This window comes from Echinops telfairi, unplaced genomic scaffold (genome assembly GCF_000313985.2).
Source record: "Echinops telfairi isolate 266 unplaced genomic scaffold, ASM31398v2 ScPeMD7_3533;HRSCAF=4204_0, whole genome shotgun sequence".
Classification (NCBI taxonomy): domain Eukaryota; kingdom Metazoa; phylum Chordata; class Mammalia; order Afrosoricida; family Tenrecidae; genus Echinops; species Echinops telfairi.
The window spans coordinates 39,592,314-39,604,265 of NW_022107431.1; the positions used below are offsets into that span (position 1 = coordinate 39,592,314).

The 11,952-nt window shown below is 47.1% G+C and overlaps 1 protein-coding gene across 1 annotated transcript in view; it reads left to right on the forward strand.

The window, feature by feature from the left end:
* LOC123522212 overlaps positions 1 to 11,952 on the forward strand; it is a gene marked incomplete at its 5' end in the record, with an annotated part of 59,274 nt that overhangs the window by 33,817 nt on the left and 13,505 nt on the right. Inside the window, 4 exons of the mRNA XM_045294604.1 lie at positions 12 to 212; positions 2,053 to 2,177; positions 2,918 to 3,146; positions 9,165 to 9,367. Of these exons, the coding sequence (XP_045150539.1) occupies positions 12 to 212; positions 2,053 to 2,177; positions 2,918 to 3,146; positions 9,165 to 9,367 (758 nt within the window). The remainder of the gene's footprint in view (positions 1 to 11; positions 213 to 2,052; positions 2,178 to 2,917; positions 3,147 to 9,164; positions 9,368 to 11,952) is intronic.

Here is an 11,952-nt window from a genome sequence, read left to right on the forward strand (position 1 = left end):
CCCACCTGCAGCTTCTCGACAGTTACTTTGAAGCCTACCAGCACGTGTTGGACCCCGAGGAGAGGTTTGCCTTAGCTCAGGTGATCACTGACATCATGCACCAGCGTCCACGGTTCGATCCCAGCCATCCTTATTTCATTAAGGCCTACAGAGATGCTTGCACCTGCCTGAAGCTTCACCTGCAGCTGGTGAGGGGCATCCTCAACCAGCATGTGAGTACCCCCCAAACCAAACCCCCCACCACCGACCAAACCCACCACTACCGTGTTGATTCTGGTGCTTAACACCCAATAGGGTGAAGGAGAACTGCCTCACAGGTGTCCCCAGGCTCTCCATCTTTACAGAAGCAGACTGGTGCCTCTTTCTCCTGGGAGCAGACAGCCTCATCTTTCCCCTGAGGAGCTGTCGGTGGGTTTGAACCCCCAAACTCGCAATTAGCAGTCCAGCACCTAATCCACAGTGCCACTAGGCCCCTTGCACTTGAAGACAGTTGGGCTTAAAAATTTACCTGTGCAAGAAGAATGGATAGCTCTGACCAGGACTGGAAACACTAATTGTTCTCTCCTGTCCAGATGCTAGGATTTTAAGGGGAGCGCGTGCAGCGTGCTTTTCTGTAAACTCATTTGCCTGGTTTAATCCTAAGCCTAACCAGGTGGTTAGGCCCCTTGGGTGGTGCAAACCTTTTTTGCTCACCTACTAATGTAGAGACTGGCAAGTTGAGCCCAGCTGGTGGCACGGTAGGAGCGTTAGAGGCATTGTGGTTATGCATTGGGCTGCTCACCTCAAGGTCCGCAGTTTGAAACCACCAGCTGCTCTGCAGGAGAAAGTTGGAGCTTGCTTCTCCCGAGAAGAGCCTCCGAAACCCACAGGAGCAGCTCTACCCTGCCCTACAGGGCCTCCACGAGTGGGCATCACCTCCCTGACAGTGAGTTTGTTTGGTGTTTGGTGTTGATGGCGCTGTGGAAGAAAGACCTGGCGATGTGTTTCCATGAAAATGATCCTCCAGAAAGCACTCTGGAACCGTTCTACTCTGGGACCCAGGGGCCCCCGTGAGTTGTGATCAGCAAGATGGCAGTGGGTTTTTGGTTTGGAAAGGGTGGTTTCCCACCTTCCTTATGTTTCACAGTCCTCGAGGCATTGACCAGGTCAGTTTTCACTAGACCAGGTTGTTGTCCTTGTTAGGTGCCATCAAGCCTGTTCTGACCCATAGTAACCTTATGTACCACAGACTGAAGCCGTGCCCGGCCCTGCACCGTCTCACAATTGTTCCTATGCCTGAGCCCATTGTTGCAGCCGCTGTGTCATCCATCTCCTTGAGGGTCTTCCTCTTTTTGCTGCCCCTCTACGTCCCCAGCATGATGTCTTCTCCAGGCACTGGGCTCTCCTGACCCCATGTCCGAAGTACGTGAGAGGAAATCTGGCCATCCTTGCCTCGAAGGCGCACTCTGGCCGCACATCACTAGACCGAGCTTATCGGTAGGGAAAGAAAGTGTAAGGAGAGACATTTTCAAAACAAGAGTGCATACATTTGTGTTCATTGTTATTATGCTTTAGTTTTACGGCTGCTTTTAGGACATAGAAGAAACAGTCACATTGTCTCTCCTCTGGGGGAAGGGTACTGGCACTGAGGAAGGGTACTACCAAGGCAAGGGGCTATTACCGTGCAGTTACCTGGAGCTTGGTTGGAATTTTTCCCCAAGTAGTCATTTAATTGGGAGAAAGAGGAGACTTTCTACCCCTGTAGAGTTCCGGTCTCAGGGGGTTGCTATGAGTCGGCATCAATTCAATGACAGTGAGTGTTTTTTCAGTGTCAGAGAGACATTTCCTTTTGCCTCTTAAAATCACCTGAAGGTTGGCTGCCAGTGGGTGCAGACAGGGACACCCGCATGTCTAGTTGCTAGGAGACCCCCCCCTCCCCCAAACAATGTCTGGGTGAAGATTCGTCAAATCATGAAGAGAAGCAGGGGACCCTCACCCTTGTCCTGCCACTGCCCATTGCTGACGCCCAGGGGAAGCAGGGCTTTTCTCCTGTTAACTCCCCGCTGTGTCTAGATGGAGCGTCAACGGGATTATGTCCAGCGGCTTTGGCGAGTAGCTCGCTCAGAGGAGGAGAGCAGCACGTTTGGACTCCCCCCGAACATCATTTGCCAACAACTTATCTCCATCAATAACAGCAGGTATGTTGGTGGTGGTTGACGATGTGCTAGAGACATTAAGGCTATCGTGTTAAATCTAAATACTATTCTAAAAAGTGGAGGAAATGAGAGAAGTAATTAGAAGGGCCACAAAGAAGGAATTTATATACTTATATGTGGGACATGTGTTTGCTTTGTCAGTAATAACAAGTACCCGTCCCCAAGCCAATTGCCGTAAAGCCAACTCTGATTCGCGGCAACCCCGTGTGCAGTGCAGCCCCGCGGGTAACCACTACACCAGCTGGGCTCCTGGAAAATATTGGGGGGCTGCAAAGTTTGTAGACCACGTCTATGAGCATTTCATTCTATTTGTCCATAACAACTTTTAGAAGCCCCCTCGTAGGTACTAACAGCTATGGAAAAATTATTTCTTGCTTTTTATGTTTAATCACTTTGAAATTATTTTGTTTTTATATATTTGACTACGTGTTGATAATTGAAATGCCGACAGGTTTGCGGTGTATAATTGGAAGCGGATTCACTGGGCTCTAGCATACCTTCTTAGGTCTGCTCATCTGAAAAGAGTTCATGTTGAAGCAAAGGGCAGGCTGCGCTGTCCAGCGGGCTCCCAGGATGGCCTCCCAGGGCCCTCCGCGCTCTCCGCGTCTCAGAAGACTCTGGATCACAGGGGCACTATTACCGCTCATCAGAAATTCAAGTATCTTTGGAAACAAAAGCAGTTCTTTGTTGCTTGACATTGTTGCTTATTCTGCTCCTTCCAGCCCAGCACTGAAAAACATTTATCTGCTGGAGTTCCACCCTTCCCTGGGCCTGGCTGCGCACATTCCCAAAGCCCTGGAGCATCTCTTCCGGGAGTCCCGAAGCATCTGCCGACCTGCCTCGGCCAGCGGGCTCGCCCAGCTGGAGAACCTCGTGTTTCGACTGGCCTTGGATATATGGCTGGCCCCGGTCAAGCCCGAGTCCTGGTACAGTGCCCAGCTCCAGAAAGACGTAGGTCTTTTTGCTCCATAAATGGGGTAGTTGGGCCCATGGAGACAAGAAGGCTCCTTCTTTGATGTTACTATTTCCCTGTTTGACTCCATCTCCCCATTTGGTCAGGGACAGAGCCTAGTTGTGGACCTCGCCAACATTTGTGTAAGACTTCTTTTGGTCAGTTGATAGGGAAGCCATTAAAATTAAAACAGGGATGTACCCTAGATATATGGGAAAGGTTTCCCGATTTGTTTTTTATATTTAAAAATATATGCTTTTAAAATTAAATTTACAGGTGATTTTCTTTTTTTTTTCTTCTTCTTTTTTTAAACATTTTATTAGGGGCTCATACAACTGTCATCCCAATCCATACACACATCAATTATGTAAAGCGCATTTGTACATCGTTTCTCAAAACATTTTCTCTCCACTCAAACCCCCGACATTAGGTCCTCATTTTTCCCCTCCCTCCCCGCTACCCCCTCCCTCACGAGCCCTTGATAGTTTATAAATGGGTATTTTGTCATATCTTGCCCTGTCCGACGTCTCCCTTCACCCACTTTTCGGTTGTCTGTCCCCCAGGGAGGAGGTCACACACAGTTCCATGTAATCGGTTCCCTCTTTCCTACCCATTCTCCCTTTACCCTCCCTGTTCCGCCACTCACACCACTGGTCCTGTAGGGCTCATCCGCCCTGGATTCCCTGGATTTTCAGTTCCTATCTGTACCAGTGTACATCCTCTGGTCTAGCCAGACTTACAAGATCGAATTTGAGTCATGGTAGTGGGAGCGGGGAGGAAACATTTAGGAACTAGAGGAAAGTTGTACTTCTCGTCGTTGTTACATTGCACCCTGACTGGCTCGTCTCCTCCCCGAGACCCCTCTGCAAGGGGATACAGGTGATTTTCTTCTCCCCACCACCAGGTTGTGCTTTTTGTCTTGAGTCGAGATCTGGTGGAGGAGAGGAAATGCTGGGTGTGGAGTCAGAGAGCCGGGCACCAGCTCAGCCCAGCTGTGAACTTGCTGTGTGACCCAAGCAAGTCTCTTAGTTTCTCTGAGCCCACCTTTCATCTCTGTAATAGGATGTTTGTATGTGTGGGGCGGGAGGAGCACGATGACCTCGAAAGCCCCTTCCAACTCTCGTGGTCTAGGTTTGGAAGTGTAGCCTGATGACATTGGCATTCAGGTGCAGGTTAATTATTTCCTAATAAGGCTTTCATGATGGACCTTGGGTTTTCATGGTGACCTTACTTGCTGGATGACTGAGTGACTTTCAAGGTCACTAGCTACCAAAGGAGGCCTGGTGGTAGAGTGGTCAGTGGTTCAAATCCATCAGCCACGCTGTAAGAGAAAGGTGCCACGGTTTGCTTCTGTCAAGCAAACCCTGGCGGGGCAATTCGGCTCTGCCCCGATGGTTGCTGGGAGTCCAAGTGAATGCCAGCCGAGCACAACAGGTGTGGTTCTTCGTCTGCCCTGAGGTGTCTCCTCGCTACGCTGGCCTGGGTCTTCACTCCCCACGTGCTCAAGCTCAAATTTCATTTTATGTTTAATTGTCCAAAATAATATAAAGCTACAGAGAAATTAAAAAATAATAATTTTATTGGGCGCACTTACAGCTCCTATAACAATCCATACATCAATTGTATCAAGCACATTTGTACATATGTTGCCATCACCATTTTCTAAACATTTTCTTTCTGTTTGAGCTCTTGGTATTGGCTCCTCTTTTTTCCCCTCTTCCCCCCCACCTTGTGAACCCCTGACAAATTATAAATTATTATTTTCATATCTTACCCTGACCACTGTCTCCCTTCACCTATGTTTCAGTTGTTCTTCCCTTTGGAGTCAGGGTGGGGTGGTGGTGACGCTATTATACATTGATCGTTACAATTGGTTCCCCCTTTCTCCCCTTTCCCACCCCCCCCACCTTCCCATACCCTCATGGTATCGTTACTTCCATTATTGTACCTGAGGGGTTTATCTGTCCTGGATTCCATATGTTGAGACCTCTTGTCTGTACCAGTGCACATGCTCCGGTCTAGCCGGATTTGTAAGGTAGAGCTGGGGTAATGATATTGGGGGTGAGGAAAATTGTGTGTTTTGTCAGTGCTATACTGCAACCTGGCTGACTTGTTCCTTCCTTGTGACCCTTTAGATAATTTAAACAAAAATGGGGAAGATGATCCTTAATACAAACACATCTGTCATTTTTTCCCCTCTGAATTCAAGGACTTTTACACATGATTTACATAGTTCTGTCTTTTACCCCTCATCTCCTTTTTTTTCAGTTAGCATTATATTAAAGTTTTTTTTCATAATGCTACCTAGCCTTTGTACTTACCTTTATGACAGCATAATCCCCTTTAAGTGATGGATCATAGCTTTTCTATCCATTTATCTCTGCTTCATGAACACGCTCTACTCCCCGACTGTCACTGAGTGGATTCCAACCCATAGCAAACCCAACGCAGTGTTTCCAGGGCCCAGGAGCAGACAGCTTCCCTGCCTCTGGCAGAGCAGCTGGGGGTTTAAACTGCCGACATTGCAATTAGTCTCCCGGCACTTACCTAACAGGGCCAGGAGGACTTCATGGATAGTAGAGTGGTTTCCAATATTTATTGCTATTAAAAATGCTAGAAAGTGCATCTGTATGCTACCAAATTTTTCCACTTTGATAGAATCTTGGAAGTAGAATGGCTGGAGCTATTTTAAAAGTCTTTGGAGACATTCTGACAAAATGCTTCCTAAAAGAATTGTGCTGATTATGATGTCAACAGCCATGGTCAAGGAGGCATCAACATGATTGTTAAAAAATGCCATTATCTTTTAATTCTGTTTGTCCACAAACGTTTTGAAGTCCCCTTGTGTAAGAGCGCTTGTATTAGATGTAAATAGAAAGTGTATGCACTGATATACATCTTCTATATAAAGGGTGGAGATTGGCTGCTTTCATTTGCTTTTCTTTGCTCTTTATTGAGGTGAAATATTCTTGCAGATATCTTGTCATTAGCGTATTTTGTGTAGCTTTTCTGTTCTTATTTATTATCTGTTAGGTCCCTTTGACAGCTCTAGATGATTCAGGTGAAAGAGCATTTCATTCTGTATGTTGGTTCTAGAACTTCTCCCTCCCCACCTGGTGGGGAAAGTAAGGTGGGCTCTTGTGTTGGCTGTTAGGCCAAACTCAGGAATAGCTGGGTTTTGCTGATCCTCATTCCCATGCTTCCTAATGGAGCCAAACACAGAGAGATCAATGTAGCAGCTCAGAATCAAACAAAGGCTGTGTTATGGATAAACAACTTGGACACCTATTTAATGAAGAGTCAATAGCTCCCTCCAGGAAGGAGAGCCTGGGGCGCTTTACTGAACAGCCAGTTTTGCAAGATGCCCTTTGGGCAAATGGACTTTGGATCCACCTTAAAACAGGGAAGCCCGAGGAGGGCTGTGTGAGCTTCCAAGACCTTGAGGCACTTGACTCACAGGGCAATGAATCAATGAATGCTAGCCAGCCATCTTTGCTTTTGTTTATTTCCTCTGAAAGTTTCAAACCCTCGCCTGCTCCAGGGGAGTCGGATGGGGCCTTCTACTCCCGTTAAGTAAGGAGTTCCGGTCTTGGAAACCCACAGGGCGGTTCTACTCTGTCCTGGAGAGTCCAGATGAATCAGATGGCAGTGAGTTAGGTTTAGTAGCCATTCTCCTCCTCCCATTTATTGAGGATTCTTTCCACATTGTCTTACGGTGTGGTGTCAGGTTTTAAAATGCATTTTTTTTCTGCTTTCTAGCATTTCCTGTTCTTTTAATCCTTTTATTGGAGGCTCATACAACTCATCACAATCCATACATCCATCCATTGTGTCAAGCACATTTGTACATTTGTTGCCCTCATCATTCTCAAAACATTTGCTTTCTACTTGAGCCCTTGGTATCAGCTCCTCATTTTTCCTTTCTCTCCCCAATCCCCTCTCTCATGAACCTGTGATAATTTATAAATTATTATTATTTTGTCATATCTTACACTGTCCGACTTCTCCCTTCACCCACTTTTCTGTTATCCGTCCCTCAGGGAGGAGGTTATACTGTATGTAGATCCTTATAATCGGTTCCCCCTTTCCAACTCACCTTCTCTCACCCTCCCTCCTCCCAGTATCTCTACAAATCACAGTGACTATCTAAGCTATATGTCTAATCCTCTATTGATACCACATGGCTTTAATTATTAATATTTTTGAGATCTGTTCAAATTTGAACTTATAAATGATAACTATTCAGATTATTCTCTTTGTATTAGGTCAGAACTGGAGGAGATATTGCCTCCAGAAGAAAGACAAGACTTAGTTGAATAATCTGTGTTACACTTTACAGAGGTTCTCAACCTTCCTAATGCTGTGACCCTTTCATTAAGTTCCTCATGTTGTGCTGACCCCCAACCATAACATTATTTTCGTTGCTACTTCATAAATGTAAGTTTGCTACTATTATGAATTTGACGACCCCAAGGGGTCGAGACCCACAGGTTGAGAACTGGTGCTTTAGAAGAACACAGGAGCCTAGCAATGGCATTCTTGGGTAGATGAGTCCTTTGGTGGGTAGAGGGGTAGCAAAGGTAATGTCTACACTCTCGTGGCCACATCAGAAAAAGACAGGCAAGGATTCTCCCAGTGTGAGTCATTGCTAGGAGTGGTATATTGTCGGATGCCTTAAGTCAATTCCTACTCACAGCAACACCATGTGGCATTAGGACTGCTTCTTAGGGTTTTCTTGACCATGGTCTTGAAGGGAGCAGATCACCCGGGTGTTTCTCCAGAGGACTTCCTTGCTAGGTTCGAACAACCAACCTATTGATTCGCCACTGAGCATTTAACCCATGTCCCATCAGACCTCATTCAGTTGTATTGAGAGGGAAGCCTAAAGCCCACAAAAACAACTCAAACTCGGTGACAACTCACAGCGACCCTTGTAGAACAGAGTAGAACTGTCCCCATAAGTTTCTGAGACTGCAACTATTCACGGAAGTAGAAAGCCTCGTCTTTCTCCCATGGAGTGCACTGGTGGTGTCAAACTGTCGACCTTGGGGACTGATCACAGTCCAACGCATAATCATGACATCACCGGGGTGTTAGAGGACAGAGTGACTCCCAAACTGCCCAGGACTGGCTCTGAGCAGAGGAATACTGTGAAGGCAACTTGACAGAATGAATCATTGACTTTGGAACTGGATGGATAAGTTTACTTTTGCGACTGCTGCGACCTTGAGCCGTTTCAGAGTCCTCCCTGGTAACCTAGGAATACTACCCACCACCTCCACATCATGGAGGTCTTGTGAAAATAAACATGAGTTACTAGATGTGAAAATACTAGAGGATACATGTCTAATCCTCTATTGATACCATATAGTTTTAATTATTACTATTTTTGAGATCTATTCAAATTTGAACTTATCTGTTCAAATTTTGAAACTGAAGTTCCAAGGGTTTATAAGAAATTATTATTGTTGGTCACCAACATACTTTTAAAGGAGCCCTGTAGTGTTGTGGTTATGTGCTGGGTTGCTAACTGCAAGGTCAGCAGTTCAAAGTTACCAGCCGCTCCAAGGGAGAAAGATGAGGCTTCCTCCTCCTGTAAAGAGTTACAGTCTCAGAAATCTACAGGAGCAGTTCTACCCTGCCCTGTTAGAATCCGCTCCTTGGCGTTTGAATTCTGAGGGAGAAAATACTTTGAAAATACCCAGGTCGAATTTCCATTCAGGTTGTCCTGTCATTTCGACTCTTTGGTTTATCTTGCCTCAAACCACGTATAATGGTCAGAACAGCAAACAACATCGGCAAATACTGTCTGGTGTAGCTCTGACCCTCTCAGTCTCGGTAAGTACTGATGGGGGTCTCCTTGTCCCCACTCTCCAGATCAGGAAACTGAGGGATGGAAACACGGGCAAACTCTCACCGCTTGTGCCGGAGCCAGGGCTGGAGCTCAGAGCCCGGGCCTCTGACAGGCTGGGCTTCCGTTGCTTGTGCGTGTGAAGGTGTGCTTTGTCTTCTTTCAGCTGTTCTCAGCTAGAGTGATGGGAGACCCCTTTCTCCTGGAGGAGCTCGGCCTGCTTGCGTTCAAGTCTGCCGCGGACGAAGGAGAGAAGCAAGGCCCAGATGCGCATGCGCTGCTCCTGGAGAACTTTTCCAAACTTCTGGAACTGTTGACCCTCCGCCACCGGCTGATAGAAATGAGCCTAGCGAGCGCACACTTAGCTCGGTCAGTGGGGGACCCCAGGGGCTTGGCTCGGGGGAGGGAATACACACCACGGGACCTCCTGATGGATGAGCCTTGCCGGGAGCTTTCCAAGTGGTCCCCTAGCTCGCTTGCTCCTTGTCTCCTTGCAGCCTCCCTGGACACTGGACTAGGTTCGCTCCTCCTGTCTGGGGCTGGGCTCCTCGACATTCAAGAACGTCCTTTTCATTCGAAGTTGATTATTGGCTGATGGTCTTTGTTTTTGCTCTTTGCTAGTATAAACTCCCTGCAGGCCAAAGCCCTGCCCAAGTAGTTTACTACTACTGTATGTGAGACCCCATGAGCTAGCCTGTGGTCTGACCCAGACCAGACACACAGTGAGTATTGGCTGAAGCTGCCCTCGCATAGAATGAAGTTGAATCACAGAGTAGAAGCCGTCTAGGGCTTGGAGAGAGGAGAGAGGAGTCAATGACAGCATCCAGTTCTGACAGGTGGAGAAGGGCCAGCAGGTAGGAAGAGAGCAGGATGGATGAACTGAGTTTCGGGTGTGATTGTGAGATGGTAGTAAGGCATCCAAGTGCACATGTTCAAGCAGCAGTAAAAAATAGGGAGCTAGAGGGTGGATCGCAAATGTGTATGATTGCTGTTGGGGTCTGGTCCCCAAGAAAGACCCCGTAAACACAAAAGATCTGACACCCAAGTCCTGTGGTGGTTGAGGGAGTCTCCTGGGGCCTTTCCATGTATTATATCATTTAGTTCTCAGACTACCCTTATCAGGAAGATTACAAACATATTATCAGTGAGGAAGCAGGCTTCGAGAAGTTAAGTAATTTCCCCAAGATCATATAACTATAAATTGATAGAAGCAGAGCTCAAGCCATTAAACAGATCCAACTATACTATTAATCTTTCTGACACTATTTCTAATTCATGATTCTTGGAGTTTGATCCAAGGAGCTTACACAAATTTATAGATGATAAGGTACAATAATAATACCCTAGTCATAGGAATAAAATATTATGGGCACCCTCTGCAGACAATTGGACATGCCAGAAGAGTCAAGGAAGAAACGAGTCAGCGAGGGTGCAGTATAACACCAATTAAACACACAACATTTCTCTACTTCTTTAATGCTTCCTTCCCCTCCCCTATCATGACCCCAGTTCTACCTTACAAATCTGGCTAGACCAGAGCATGTATGCTGATACAGATAAGAGCCCTTCACACACAGGATCCAGGACAGATAAACTCTCTCAGAACAGTAATGGGAGCAGTAATACCATGAGCGTAGCGGGAGGGTTGGGGGAGAAGGGGGAGAAAAGGGGAACCGATTACGATGATAAAATGTATAACACTCACACCCCAGGGGGACGAACAACACAAATGTGGGTGAAGGGAGACAGAGGATGGTGTAGGTTATAAAAAAACAATTATTATTTATCAAGGGTTCACGAGGATGGGAGGTGGGGAGCTGATACCAAGGGCTCAAGTAGAGAGAAAATGTTTTGAAAATAATGATGGCAACATATGTACAAATGTGCTTGATACAATTGATGTATGGATTGTTATAAGAGCTGTAAGAGTCCCCAGTAAAATGATTTTTTTTTAAATCCTATGGGCGCATAGACCAAGGAGTGTCTCATTCTTCCTTGATGGATCAGAGAAGGCTTCATGGAAGAGACAACATCTGGAGTCAGCCCTCATGTGCAGACTTCTTTCTCAGGGTGGAGCAATGGGTTCGAGTGGGAGGGGCAAGGAGAGGGCCCTCTGTTCACATCAGTCTGAGCACCACCACTTGCCGGTGGTTGGAGAGTCTATGGCTTATGAGCTGCTGTCATGCGAGAAGCTATGCGACTGGTATCTCAGATGATCTGCAGGGTCACTCACGGTGGACAGCTTTCAATGGCACCTCCAGATTAAGAGGGACAAACTAGGAATCAAGGTTTTCCAGTCTACTTCCAACACTCAGCCAATGGAAACCTTATAGGGTCACAACAGAATGTTGCCCATTGGAGAGCTGGAAGACCAGCCCCGGGGCTGGGAAAGCACCACACAATGGCCACAGCAATGGACTCCAACATACAATGACCAGGCAGTCGGCACAGGATCGGCGAGTGACATCCTGTTTTGCTATCTGGAAAGTCACCATGAGCCGTGCTGACTCAAAAGGAAAGAACAACCACAAAGCTGAAGTGCTGGAGGCTATGTGAATGGAGTCGTGCTGCACGTGGTGGAAGCATGCATCGGGAGCGCAGTTCCTCAGGCTCTGGGCCAGGCCACAAGTTCTGACAGAGGGGAATAGTCAGGAGGCTTGAGATGACAGACTCTCCAAGGAGAAGATGGAGAAGATAAAAAGAGGGCTGTGCTTGGGTCCCCAGGAAACCCCAAGATTTGAAGATATGGAAGCAGTAGCACCAGCAAAGTCAGGAGAGGGTGGCCATGGGGGCAAGCCCAGACCAGTGGAGCTCCTGTGTTCAGGAAGACAAAGACACTTTTCAAAGAGGACGGTCAACAGTGCTGACTGCTTCCAGGAGGCTTGTGTGGGGAGCGGAGATAAGATGGCGAATGCTGTGTGAAGGGCGATATTGACGTCCTCATCAAGGGCTAT